This window comes from Zea mays, chromosome 2, assembly GCF_902167145.1.
Source record: "Zea mays cultivar B73 chromosome 2, Zm-B73-REFERENCE-NAM-5.0, whole genome shotgun sequence".
In the NCBI taxonomy this organism is placed as follows: domain Eukaryota; kingdom Viridiplantae; phylum Streptophyta; class Magnoliopsida; order Poales; family Poaceae; genus Zea; species Zea mays.
This window is the reverse complement of record NC_050097.1, coordinates 228,412,182-228,426,395: the sequence shown is the minus strand read 5'-3', so window position 1 is coordinate 228,426,395 and position 14,214 is coordinate 228,412,182. Positions and strand designations below refer to the sequence as shown.

Genomic DNA, 14,214 nt, shown 5'->3' with positions numbered 1-14,214 from the left:
AAATCGAATGAACCTCTGCACCCCCTAGCAGAGCGAGCACTACGCCCTGGACCCATTGACAGCCCTCCGGCAAAGCCAACTACACCCCAGGTTCATCTAATTAATCAGCTAAGGGCGTCCCATTCCACCCTCATGGCTGCACTGTTATCCCGGGTGGTCACTTAACGAATAGGTCTACTCAGGAAAAATCACCTGAGTCCCATAAAATATCACAAGATCATCATCGGGATAACATCATCGTATCATAAATATTCACATCATGTTCATTGATTAAGTTAAAGCAATAGCATAAGCTAACCATAATAACCTAAAAGGTAAACAAGGACAAGGTAAATACAAAGCTAGTCAATCCTTAGTTTTCAATTAAGTAATTTTTTGGTAAGAGTATTGTTTGATACTAACATTTTATGATTTGTTTGATACTAACTTTATTTTCGATGTTGGATAGAGACGCTATCGTGTGGAACTTGAGGCTCAGGAGCATGCAAACCGAGTATTAGAGAAAAATGCGAAGATGGTGTGCAAGGATGCATTTTCCAATGCTCATCTACAGGTTGTAAACGCATACATGACACATCAAGGGCATTCTATCAACAACTTTCAACAATATTCGGATGTCTACTTGACTATGGACTAGTACATGGAGGTAAAAATCTAATCTAACAGCTCATTCAGATGTGAATGTAATTTTGTGCTAACACTTAGATGCAGGTAACTCTTCCATGGATGGAACACCGGCCGCAGGCTTATAGGGCTTTGTGTGAGATATGGGCTTCGCCAGAGTGGATTGAGAAGTCAAACAGGAATCGACAATAGCCACCGCCATCAACAGGACAGGGAAAATGATGAGGTCGTAGTCAACCATACCTATGGGGCTGATGGACACATTCGGTTGGCGAAGCGAATGGTGAGTTCTATTTTACTAAGAAATGGAATCAGATTAAACTCATATATTTGCAGGAGGCTCAAACTGGAGTTGTCCTAAGACCAATCGATGCTTATAGGCAAGGGCATAGAGCGAAAACAGTGAAATCTCTGATGAGCTATGCAGTCAAGCGGCCGCTGAGCGTCTGGTTAGTAGTTTTAGGATTAATGTTTTCTTGCCATATAGCTATACATTACATGTGTCATAAACCTTCATAATGTATTGCAGGAGACTTACAGGTAGGAGATGGTTAGTAAGTATGGAGAAGACTATGATTGGCAAGGAGTGCCTACCATCGACGCTGAAGTTGTGCATTCTATTGGAGGAAAGGCCCATGGACGGTATGGACTTGTGAAATTTTTTCAATAAGATTGAAACTATGACCGAATAGCTAATTTTCTTGTTTTTAGTATATTCTATGTTTATTGGTGTGATCGATTCAACGGAGTTGCGGTCTCGTGGCGGCTCTTTGTCGCAGGCGGGTTGTGGTAGTATCCGTAGTCGGCGCTCGAGCATGGAGGAGGCTATGAGGGAGCAACAAGAAAGGTTTTGTGAAGAGATGCAGGAGCAGCAAATGACATTCATCTAACAACAATCAGAGTACATGGCTGCTTACAACGCACAGGCGCAACAACAAATCAACGTGAGTGTTTTATTTATTCTCAACACGGTCATATATTTGTCCTATAACTAATATATTGTATTTGCAACAATCTTGGTTTCCAGAGCAGGCATAACATCAACCATTCGTTTTACCTCATATTTAGTTGTCGATGCCTCAATGGGGATTACATGTTTCGACACCTCTGACTCATGTGCGTCGATAAGTATCTCTACTCGAATGTAGGATTACATGCTTCGGTGTGTCGATCAAATTCAATTTAGTTTAGACTTGTCGTTTGTATTAACCTTTCAAATCTTGACTTTGTAGAGATCTAGGGTTATGGGCCACAACACGCCACCACCGGTGATACCAGCACCAGGAGGAGTTTTTAGAGGGGAGGGAGCTACTACAGAAGAGGTTTGTTTCACAAATAATTTGTTTGAATAGTGGTCAAGTTAGAACTGTAGTTATTAATGTATTCTTCTTTCTTTCAGACTCCAAACCAGACAGACAACTTCGTCAACAACTTCTTCGCTTCTAGAGCTAGTGGCCATAACTCAAATGACTCCTATATGTGATCAATTGACTCTTGTGGTAAATTTGGCGCTTTGCAATGGATTTGACATGAACTGTGATGTATTATGGTGTATGTGGTATGTATCAATTTACGTACTCTTGCGGTGGATGTATTGTGATACTTGTGTGGATGAATTGTGATATTTGTGGTGGTTTTATGGATGAATTATTATATCTATGATGGATTTGTGTTGATGTAATATATATATATGTATTATTTTTGAAATTTCTGTTAATTTTAATTTTTTCTATTTTTCTCTAAAAATACTTATTTTCGGCGATAAGGACAGAGGACGCCGAAAATAGTGGAGTTAGCTTTCAGCGGGCATTAGTTTCGACGACACAAGGTGGGCCGCCAAAAATAAGCTATTATTTTCAAAGTATGATGAGACAACAGTTAAAAATAGGTTGTTTTCGGCGGCCTGGGTTTGGCCGTCGAAAATAATAGCTTATTTTTAGCTTTTTTGGCGGCCACAAACCACCGAAATAGCCCTTATGCCACCAAAAATAACTTATTTTCGGCGACATAAGGCTTATTTTCGATGATTTCTGGGTGCTGAAAATGGGTTTTGTTGTTGTAGTGACACACGTACTAGCAGCGTATACGACGACCATGCTCACTACTCTGTGGCTGGTCCGACATGGTAGCTAGATCTTCCTGTGGCTGGTCCGACATGGTAGCTGGATCTATGTGGTAACATTCCTGGTCCCTTGAGGATATGCTTGAACCCAAGAAGGCACAAAAGGGAAGCTTTGCTACTGTGCCTCACGATCCTCCCAAGTCGCCAACTCACGGGGCAGCCCCGATCATTCTACCAACACTTCTAGTGTGGAGAATGTGGAGAGGAATGCACAAGATGATTTCCTTTGGCAACTCTTCTAGTGTGGAGAATGTGGAGAGGAATGCTGAATTGCAGCAATTCAAATGGCAGCGTATCATATGCACTCCCTTTGAATCTGGTGGCCAACTTGAGCTGTGAAACATGTATGATAAGGTGAATTATGCTAGAAGCTAAAAGGGAAATGTGCCCTTGGGCCATTTCTATTTGTTTTGGTGATTAGATGCTCAACACATTACTATGAACTAACAACTCCTCATATGAGCATGAGAACATGTGTTTGTAAAGCATATTGATGATTACAAGAGAAAGCAACCTTTGGGCTTGAAAATGGGCATACTAAAACATCTATGGATCAAAGTGAAAAAGGTATGTTTCTAGCACTTAATCAATTGTTTTAGGTACTAATCATATTTGTCTAAGTGCTAAGGACCATCAGAAGTCGAGCCAAAAGGAGCAAAGGAAAGTTGGCATAAAAAGGAGCAAGTTGTGCTGGACGGGGCAACACTGGATGGTCTGGTGCCACCCACCGGATAGTTCGGTGTGCACTGGACAGTCCAGTGTTCGTCCAACCATACTGTCCGCTCCCGGGTTCAGCTGAGCACCCTCGGCTATAATTCACCAGACGGTCCGCGCGGAGCGCCTGACAGTCCGGTGTGAAGACAGCCAACGACTATCTGCCATGTCAACTGCATCCAATGGTCAGATGGTTCAACGGACTGTCTGGTGCCCCCCCCCCCCCACCGGACAGTCCGGTGCCCGCCTGAAATGGATAGTGGCCAATCGGAGATCTGTTGTACTGTGCAGTGTCCGGTGTGCCACCGGACAGTTCGGTGCACTCGCGGACAGGGAAGGCTGGGAAATTCCAAATGCTCCTAGGTCCCTGTGGGCTATAAAAGGACCCCCTACGCGCCATGGAGCAGTACCCAATCATACTTTGAGAACACCACAACTCCGAAACTCCGTGACCGCGCTTTTGATTTGTTAGAGAGATTTTAGCGTGTTCTTGAGTTGTGACTCTGTCGTTTTGATTTGTGCACTGTCGTCTTTGCTTGTATGCGTGTTGTTGTTGCGTTGTGCTCTTGTGTGCCTCTCTACTACCTCCTTACTCTCGATTTGATTGTAATCATTTGTGTAAGGTGTGAGAGACTCCAATTTGTGGAGATTCCTCACAATGGGATATTGCTATAACACTATAGGAAAAACAGGAAAAAACATCGGCCACGAACCGACGTTCTTACTCAAATAGGGCGACGTTCTTAAGTTAAGTACGTCGGCGTTGGCCCGGGCGACGTACTCAACTAGTTAAGAACGTTGGTACAGAGGGGTCGACGTTCTTAACTAGGAGCCACGTGGCACCTAGCCAAGGCTCTGTGGGCAAGCCACGTGTCATTAAGTACGTCGGCCATTAGGATCGACGTTTTTAAATGGCCACCAGGTCAACCGCTCACGTTGCCACGTGCCTTTAAGTGCATCGGTGAACCGACATACTTAGCTGACGTGGCCTTAATAACATCGGCTTGGCCAACGTTCTTATTATTATTTTTTAAAATATAAACCTTGTTTTGGCTCCCTTCCCGGATGGGAAGCCTCCAGAACAGGGTTTATATTTTAAAACCTGCATACATATATACACACAACAGTCCAAAACACAAGTCTCAAACACAAGTTCACACACATAGCAAACTAAGTAGTACTCTTAAACTAAGTCTCACCCTATAGCAAACACAAAATCACATGTCTTCTTGAAGTGTTAGCCTAGTAAATGCATTCTAGGTATGACAACAAGATAATGCTAGTGCATATGATGACATGTCAAGATTTTAGCTCTCATAACACTAGCGGTGTTATATTCTTCCCCCTAAAAAGAATCTTGTCTTGAGATTTAAAACTTCTAGCTAAGTAATGGAAAAGGAAATGCATCACAAATTTATTACCCACTTTCTCTTACAGTAGAACAAAATATACAAATCCTAGGGTTTACAAGAAGCTAAAAACTCGAGAAAATGCTTTTCTAAATACTCCTCAGACTCCCACGTGGCTTCATCTTCCGCAAGTTGGTTCAACTATACAATTATTTTTGCGCACATCAATCTTTTCACAATCCATATCGAGACCTTTGAAAATTGTCTTTTAATGGTACATGTCTTTAGGCAACTTATTGGGATTTGGCAGCATATCCCCGAATAACTTTAAAATCTCATTGTAACAGTTGTTTGAGAAAGAGCACTTGGACTTAATGGCCATGAGCCGGGTCACAAAAGCGAGTGTACTCACATCTGTGTGTTCATGCAACGTCTCTTCAGAGTCTTTTAGTAGTTTAAAAAATCTTGAAACCTCTGGTGTGGCAGGATCCTCAGAGCTTAGATTTAACTCTGAACATAGCGAGAATCTAGCATCTTATGCATCGCATCACCGCCAACCCAATCATTGTTCTCCTTCTCTTCTACATTTGGCTTGAGTACTACCTCACCATGATGTTCCCACACCTCATGTCCGGGCATAAATCCAAAATGATAGAGATCTAGGCTAACTCTTTCCTTATTAAGGAATATATTGTTTTCGTGTCGCCTACAAGGGCATCTAACAGTGCTGGATAATGACAAGGAAAAGGCATGGTCCATAAAATCTTTGGTCTTGGCTACCCACTCATCATAATGACGACGTCCATTCCTACTCCAGCCATTGTACATCCATGCACGATCTTCAATCATGCCTGAGACTGTTAAAGCGGACCATATCGTAAAAACATCATTCAACTTCGTCAAGGTTATTGGTCCTACATCTATAGGCAAGGATATGTCCTAAACCCACCTAAGAGTGACCTACAGGACACGGATTTATGACAAGCCAGCAAGATCCAAAGGAAATTTCAATAGCATAACCTCGCTACCACTAAAACAATAAAATACTTATAAAACAAAGAATGATATACTATTAATCAAATCGAACTAAATATCACATACCACTAATGATGCAAATGTACCACATACCATTATAATGTACTTATAAAACTAATAATGCAAATATACCACATACTTATAAAACTAATGCCACAAATACAATATGCCCCTAATCACTGAACCACATATGCCACTAATACATTAATGGAATCGAACTAAACAATAATACTAATCACATACCCTAATCAAACAAGCATAATCACAAATACATACTAATTTCGGCGGCAAATGAATAACTGTCATCGAAAATATGGGAAAAAATATGGAAAAAACCTCTCGCACTACAGGAAAAAGCCCAGTTTCCGACGGCCTAAACCGTCGGAAGTAAATCCTAAACCGTCGGAAGTAACTACTTCCGACGGCTTAAGGCGGGTCCCGTCGTCTTTAGGCAACTTATTGGGATTTGGCAGCATATCCCCGAATAACTTTAAAATCTCATTGTAACAGTTGTTTGAGAAAGAGCACTTGGACTTAATGGCCATGAGCCGGGTCACAAAAGCGAGTGTACTCACATCTGTGTGTTCATGCAACGTCTCTTCAGAGTCTTTTAGTAGTTTAAAAAATCTTGAAACCTCTGGTGTGGCAGGATCCTCAGAGCTTAGATTTAACTCTGAACATAGCGAGAATCTAGCATCTTATGCATCGCATCACCGCCAACCCAATCATTGTTCTCCTTCTCTTCTACATTTGGCTTGAGTACTACCTCACCATGATGTTCCCACACCTCATGTCCGGGCATAAATCCAAAATGACAGAGATCTAGGCTAACTCTTTCCTTATTAAGGAATATATTGTTTTCGTGTCGCCTACAAGGGCATCTAACAGTGCTGGATAATGACAAGGAAAAGGCATGGTCCATAAAATCTTTGGTCTTGGCTACCCACTCATCATAATGACGACGTCCATTCCTACTCCAGCCATTGTACATCCATGCACGATCTTCAATCATGCCTGAGACTGTTAAAGCGGACCATATCGTAAAAACATCATTCAACTTCGTCAAGGTTATTGGTCCTACATCTATAGGCAAGGATATGTCCTAAACCCACCTAAGAGTGACCTACAGGACACGGATTTATGACAAGCCAGCAAGATCCAAAGGAAATTTCAATAGCATAACCTCGCTACCACTAAAACAATAAAATACTTATAAAACAAAGAATGATATACTATTAATCAAATCGAACTAAATATCACATACCACTAATGATGCAAATGTACCACATACCATTATAATGTACTTATAAAACTAATAATGCAAATATACCACATACTTATAAAACTAATGCCACAAATACAATATGCCCCTAATCACTGAACCACATATGCCACTAATACATTAATGGAATCGAACTAAACAATAATACTAATCACATACCCTAATCAAACAAGCATAATCACAAATACATACTAATTTCGGCGGCAAATGAATAACTGTCATCGAAAATATGGGAAAAAATATGGAAAAAACCTCTCGCACTACAGGAAAAAGCCCAGTTTCCGACGGCCTAAACCGTCGGAAGTAAATCCTAAACCGTCGGAAGTAACTACTTCCGACGGCTTAAGGCGGGTCCCGTCGTCTTTAGGCAACTTATTGGGATTTGGCAGCATATCCCCGAATAACTTTAAAATCTCATTGTAACAGTTGTTTGAGAAAGAGCACTTGGACTTAATGGCCATGAGCCGGGTCACAAAAGCGAGTGTACTCACATCTGTGTGTTCATGCAACGTCTCTTCAGAGTCTTTTAGTAGTTTAAAAAATCTTGAAACCTCTGGTGTGGCAGGATCCTCAGAGCTTAGATTTAACTCTGAACATAGCGAGAATCTAGCATCTTATGCATCGCATCACCGCCAACCCAATCATTGTTCTCCTTCTCTTCTACATTTGGCTTGAGTACTACCTCACCATGATGTTCCCACACCTCATGTCCGGGCATAAATCCAAAATGACAGAGATCTAGGCTAACTCTTTCCTTATTAAGGAATATATTGTTTTCGTGTCGCCTACAAGGGCATCTAACAGTGCTGGATAATGACAAGGAAAAGGCATGGTCCATAAAATCTTTGGTCTTGGCTACCCACTCATCATAATGACGACGTCCATTCCTACTCCAGCCATTGTACATCCATGCACGATCTTCAATCATGCCTGAGACTGTTAAAGCGGACCATATCGTAAAAACATCATTCAACTTCGTCAAGGTTATTGGTCCTACATCTATAGGCAAGGATATGTCCTAAACCCACCTAAGAGTGACCTACAGGACACGGATTTATGACAAGCCAGCAAGATCCAAAGGAAATTTCAATAGCATAACCTCGCTACCACTAAAACAATAAAATACTTATAAAACAAAGAATGATATACTATTAATCAAATCGAACTAAATATCACATACCACTAATGATGCAAATGTACCACATACCATTATAATGTACTTATAAAACTAATAATGCAAATATACCACATACTTATAAAACTAATGCCACAAATACAATATGCCCCTAATCACTGAACCACATATGCCACTAATACATTAATGGAATCGAACTAAACAATAATACTAATCACATACCCTAATCAAACAAGCATAATCACAAATACATACTAATTTCGGCGGCAAATGAATAACTGTCATCGAAAATATGGGAAAAAATATGGAAAAAACCTCTCGCACTACAGGAAAAAGCCCAGTTTCCGACGGCCTAAACCGTCGGAAGTAAATCCTAAACCGTCGGAAGTAACTACTTCCGACGGCTTAAGGCGGGTCCCGTCGGAAGTAACGCCGTAGGGAATACCCAGTCGGAAGTACCCGCTTTTCCGACGGGGCCGTCGGAAGTATGCTTATTTCCGACGGCCAGGGTGGGGCCGTCGGAAATAAAGCGAGGTGGGCCCCGCAGACGGCCGGCCGCCGGCGTCTGACGCCGTCACAGCTTATTTCCGACGGGGCCGTCGGAAATAAGAGGCCGTCGGAAGTAATTAAAAAACAGAGAAACAGAATTTTCCTGCTTTTGTTTTACAAACAATCATACAAAATACAAATTCAATCTGCACACAATATCCAGTTTTCAATAATTCATCCAGAATCACATACAATACCACAAATATCCATAATTCATCGTTTCACATGAAACACACAGTTAAATTCACAAAATGTCCACCCGTCCACAAATTAAAGCACAAGTTCACAAGTTCACAATAGCACAAGTTCACAAGTTCCCAATACCACAAGTTCACAAGTTCCCAATACCACAAGTTCACAAGTCCATAGTACGAGAAAAACACAAGGAGACAGGCTACTCAAATGGAGGAGGTTGATCAAATGGATGAGGTTGATTTGATCCGCTAGCTCCTCCGCTGTTTAGAAGACCGTCCACAAAAGAAGCGACCGCATCTCCAGAGTCCTCATTTCCCGGAGTTAGCAAGTTTCCTGGAGGGACCTACAACATTCAAAAAAATGTGTTAGTAGTTAAATTCTTGTTATGCAACGTCAAAAGAAAAGGTCAAGTAATATAACCTGAGGTACAGGTGTGGGCCAACTAAATTGTGGAGTCGGTACAAACTGCGGGATAGGTGGAGGAGGTGGCATAGTCATCGCTGAAAAATCTGGACGTTGCCCTAGTGCTATTTGCTGAAAGAAATTGAAAGCTATGTTACGAGGATATATTACAAAATATGTGCTCCAATTATAGTAGAGGCTCACGAGGATCTAATTACCTGCATCATCTCCTGCTGTCGTGCAAATTGAGCAGCCCAGTACTCTTGTTGTTGCTTGTTATACTCCTCCTGCCGCCTCAAAGCTTCCTGCACCCGGATCAGCTCGGCGTTTCCTTGGGTACTAGAGCGAGGACCACGGCTAGACGACCTCGATGGGCGAGACCTTTCAGGCCTCACCTGAGTCGAGTCGATAACACTACCAAACATAGGGTAACTACAAAAAAATAGAAAGAAGTTAAACACGCAACACATCATGTTAGAAAAGATCAAATCGACGAATTCATAATAGCAAACTCACCGTCCATGAGGTTTTCCGCCTCCACTAGCATACACAACCTGAGGATCGATAGGCTGATTCATCCAATCATAGTCTTGCCCATGCTCCGACATCATGGAAGCACCATATGAGGCCTGACAAATAATAAACAATGCAGTTATATTTTTCTCGACTCTTAGAATAGAAGTGCATTGTAACTAGTTGCGAAAGTCTCACCACACGCTCAGCAGCTGACTGAGAACACAACTGTTCTGGATTTGTAGGATCCGACCCCCTGTGACCTCTAAGGTAAACCTGAACATCACTCGGCGTAACACCAGAACTAGCTTCCTATAGGCAAAAGAAAATAACATAAAACACATAGAAGATTCATGATATGCACGACCATAAATTACACTTACCATGCGCTTTGCCAAACGAACGTGGCCATCACCACCATATCTGTGGTGAACATCATGCCCACGATTTGAGCTGTTTCTCAATGAAACACCTTTAAATCCATCTGTTGCCCAATATTTGCATACAGCCCGCCAACCAGCCTCATTTGATGCCATCCATGGCACCGAGTCTGAAAACTTTATTTCGATCCAATGTATTGTTGGTACTAACACTTGGACATGAATTAGGATAAAAACAATTTACCTCAAGATATTCTTCTTCGGTTAAGTATTTGTTTGATGCCTCACTTTTGGAACGTGGCCGACGTCCTTCCTGCCTTAATATGTAATCAGAAGTGACCTGGATCCGAGCATAATACATCTGATCCCTAACCAAGGTAGTCGCGCTCTTGTTAAAAACGATCCGTGCACGATCGTTCATACTTCCATCTTCAGGCAACTTGTAACGTTTCTGAAAAAAAACAAGAAACAAGATTTTTAGCACATTGTATAGTTGAATCAATTCAAGTTGGGCTAGAGAACATACCCAGAACTCATGCCACACAGCACCTTGGGCATTCCTATGTTCTGCATTGAACGCGAGCCCGTACTGATCCCAAGACATACAAGGCACCTCAACGCCTTTCTCCATCACTACACCAGGCCAGAGATATTTGCATATACTTCCCAAAACTTTATTCACCTGTGTGCGACGTCCTTGACCTTGAAAAGATGCATCAATCCAAGACCTGCAACCACATTGTACAAAAGAAGCATTAACAAATTTCATATAATGCATGAACAAATATTTAACATTAGAACCAACTCACTCGTCGCCACACGGTACGATCAAAATCTTATCCTCCTCACGAGCAGGAACTTTAGGAGGAGGCACCCAATGTGTTTTCCTCGACTTCCGTGCCCGAGAAGACCCTCCACCACTAGAAGCTCCAGCATCACTGCTAGGCCATGAGTCCCATCCGCCTGTTGACCATCCACCCTCAAACTGACCACCACCGGAAGACCACCCATCTCCACCTCCACCTCCAGCATCATCTTCCTGCTCATAGTCTGCATCGGCCGCATCGTAATCGGCCGCATCCTCACCCCTCGCCTCCTCCTCTCGAGTCTCGTTAACATCCTGCACATGAAACACTTTAATCATTAGATTCATATAAACATTACTATATTGAAATAAAATAATAATTTAGAGTAATCACACCTGTCCATGCATATCAGGTGGAAGATGTTCCATCAAAGCCTGTCGTCTGTTGCTCGAGAGCGACTCGGTACCCTGGAACAGACACTCCTGTGCTTTGCTTCTTCCTGAAGAAGAAGAGCCCTTCGTCATGCCCTTCACAAAATTCTTCAACTTTCGAGCCGCCATCCTGCATAATGAAAATTATATTAGTATAACAATAAAGAGATAACAACATAGTATAACAATAATTCATCAAAATAAATATTTACTTCTTAATCATATTCGAAATCAGGATTAATTTGTTGTCTTCTCAAGCGCGTCGACTTTCTCTCGGGCGTCTTTTTCTTCTCAAGCGCGTCGACTTTCTCTCGGACAATCTGTATCCTTACCACATATTGGACATGTCAACTTTCCATGACAACTCCATCCAGCAAAAATACCGTAGGCCATGAAATCATGAATCGACCACAAGTACGCAACTCGAAGATTGAATCTCTCTTTCTTGTAGCAATCGTACGCTTCGACTCCTTCCCACAATTTTTTCAACTCATCGACTAAAGGTTCCAACATTACATTGAGATGTTTTCCAGGGTGTTCTGGTCCAGGAATGATTAGACACAGAAACATGTAATCGTATTTCATGCAAAGGTGAGGTGGAAGATTGTATGGAACTGCAAATACAGGCCAACAAGAATACGGCGATGCAGTCATATTGAAAGGTGAGAACCCGTCCGTCGCCAACCCGATTCGAATATTTCTAGCTTCACTAGCAAAATCCGAATCAAAATCATCAAGCGCCTTCCACGCATCACTATCAGATGGGTGCATCATAACTTGAGGGTTCTCGCGTTCACGTTCTTTGTGCCATCTCATCTGCTTAGCGGTGTTTTTTGAGAGAAACAACCGTTTTACACGAGGCGTGAGAGGCATGTAACGAAGTTGCTTATTTGCTACTTCTGTTGTCAATTTTTCTCCATCTTCATTTACGACCTCAACGAACCTTGATTTGCTGCATCTCAAACATTTGTCTAATTTTTCATTTTCCTTCCAGAAAAGCATACAGTTATCTGGACAAACATCAATTTTTTGATACTCCATACCTAAGCCAGACAGTAACTTTCTTGACTGATACACGTCTTTGGGCATTTTGTGATTTGGTGGTAATACGTCGCTGATCAAATTCAAAAGTTCATTTAAGCAGTTGATGGAGAATGCGAACTTAGACTTGATAGCCATAAGTCGCGTCACAAAAGCAAGAATGGTTACTCTCGTGTGTTCGTGCAACGGCTCTTCTGCTGCCTTGAGAAGTTCAAAGAATTTTTTAACTTCCGGCGGTTGAGGATCCTCAGGATTATCTGGAAACACTAAATCGGGATCCTCTCTTAAATCCTGAACCATCTCCTCCATTCGGTCTAAATCCGGGTCAAAATTGTCTTGACCTTCTGCAGCATATCCACGGGGAAGCTCCTCACCATGATGCACCCAAACTTCATAATTTGCCACGTAGCCATTTTTGCAAAGATGACCAGACATCTCTTTCTTGGTTTGACGTTGATAATTTTTGCAAACACTGCATGGGCACCACACTCGAGCATTTCTTGACGAAGAAAAAACACGATTGATAAAATCTTCGGTTTTCTGTATCCACTCAAGCGAAGGATCATTTTTTCGCCAGCCTTCATACATCCAGCGACGACTATCACCCATCGTGGCTCTACTGGTTACCTGGGATTTGGAATAGAGATGAAAGTCGATGCGTTAACTACTGTCAACTCACCTCTCTAAACGAGCAGTGCTTCCAACTGGATAAGCTAAGCGTTATCGCTACCAGAGAAGCACTACGTGTCTGGCATGCCTACGTGTCTAGCTTGCCTACGTGTCTGGCATGATGGCCAAGCATGTTGGCGCCAGTTGTCGACCTAGCTAGCAGTGGTTCTATTCTATTTTTGTTGGAGCCATGCAACACGCAGTCCGGGCCGGGCCGGATCGGCTCGATGCAGCGTGCCAATGTGCACTGCACGGGTATTTTGGTTCCATGTCACATCAAATATTCGAACGACTATAATCTAATTATATTAAAAAAACTATTTACATAATGAAAACTAAACGACAGTGATGCCATTACCCGGACGGCGACGGACGGCGATGGCTCTGGCGAGCCCCGGGCGGCGGCGGTGGGCAAAGCCGGGCGCGGGCGGCTCGAGGCGCGGCGGCGGCGGCGCGCTGTGCGGGGTCGGGGCAGGTGTGCGGCCGTCGGGGCGGCGGCGCGCTGTGAGCGGGCGTCGGGGCGGCGGCGCTCTGTGAGCGCGGGCGTCGGGGCGGCGGCGCTCTGTGAGCGCGGACGTCGGGGCGGCGGCGCGCTGGCTTCGGGACGGCGGCGCGCTGGCGTCGGGGCGGCGGCGCGCTGGCTTCGGGGCGGCGGCGCCCTGTGCGTCGGGGCGTCCGCGGAGGACCGGGCAGGTGGCCGGCGAAGGTCCTGGCGGCGGGTTCTGGCGGCGGCGGCGCGGAGTCGTTAGAACGCGTGTGTGCGTGCGTGTGTGCGTTGGCTGTGTGCGCGGCCGGGGGGCCGCGCGGGGGACGGCCGTTAGGGGGCGTCCACTTATTTCCGACGGCCCAGTTGGCCAGCCGTCGGAAATAGGCTTATTTCCGACGGGGGGTGAGAAGCCGTCGGAAATAGTCTTATTTCCGACGGCTGGCCGTGGGCCGCCGGAAATAGACTTATTTCCGACGGTAC

At 43.6% G+C, this 14,214-nt stretch overlaps 1 protein-coding gene across 1 annotated transcript; it reads right to left on the bottom strand.

Moving 5' to 3' along the window:
• Positions 1-9,904: 9,904 nt before the first annotated feature.
• LOC109944428 (autonomous transposable element EN-1 mosaic protein-like) lies at positions 9,905-11,664 on the bottom strand. Its single transcript, XM_023301796.2, has 7 exons — positions 11,502-11,664; positions 11,110-11,420; positions 10,827-11,028; positions 10,545-10,751; positions 10,304-10,477; positions 10,119-10,232; positions 9,905-10,036 (listed from the first exon to the last, which is right to left on the bottom strand). Exons 1-7 carry the CDS (start codon positions 11,628-11,630, stop codon positions 9,920-9,922), a joined length of 1,254 nt encoding a protein of 417 aa, XP_023157564.2. The 5' UTR covers positions 11,631-11,664; the 3' UTR covers positions 9,905-9,919.
• Positions 11,665-14,214: the final 2,550 nt, after the last annotated feature.

Coding starts and splice junctions, on each gene's coding strand:
- LOC109944428 (XM_023301796.2), bottom strand. CDS start 11,630: ATGACGAAGGGCTCTTCTTCTTCAGGAAGAAGCAAAGCACAGGAGTGT. Junction 10,752..10,826: donor CTGTGTGGCATGAGTTCTGG/GTATGTTCTCTA, acceptor GTTTTTTTTCAG/AAACGTTACAAGTTGCCTGA. Junction 10,037..10,118: donor AGTCAGCTGCTGAGCGTGTG/GTGAGACTTTCG, acceptor ATTATTTGTCAG/GCCTCATATGGTGCTTCCAT.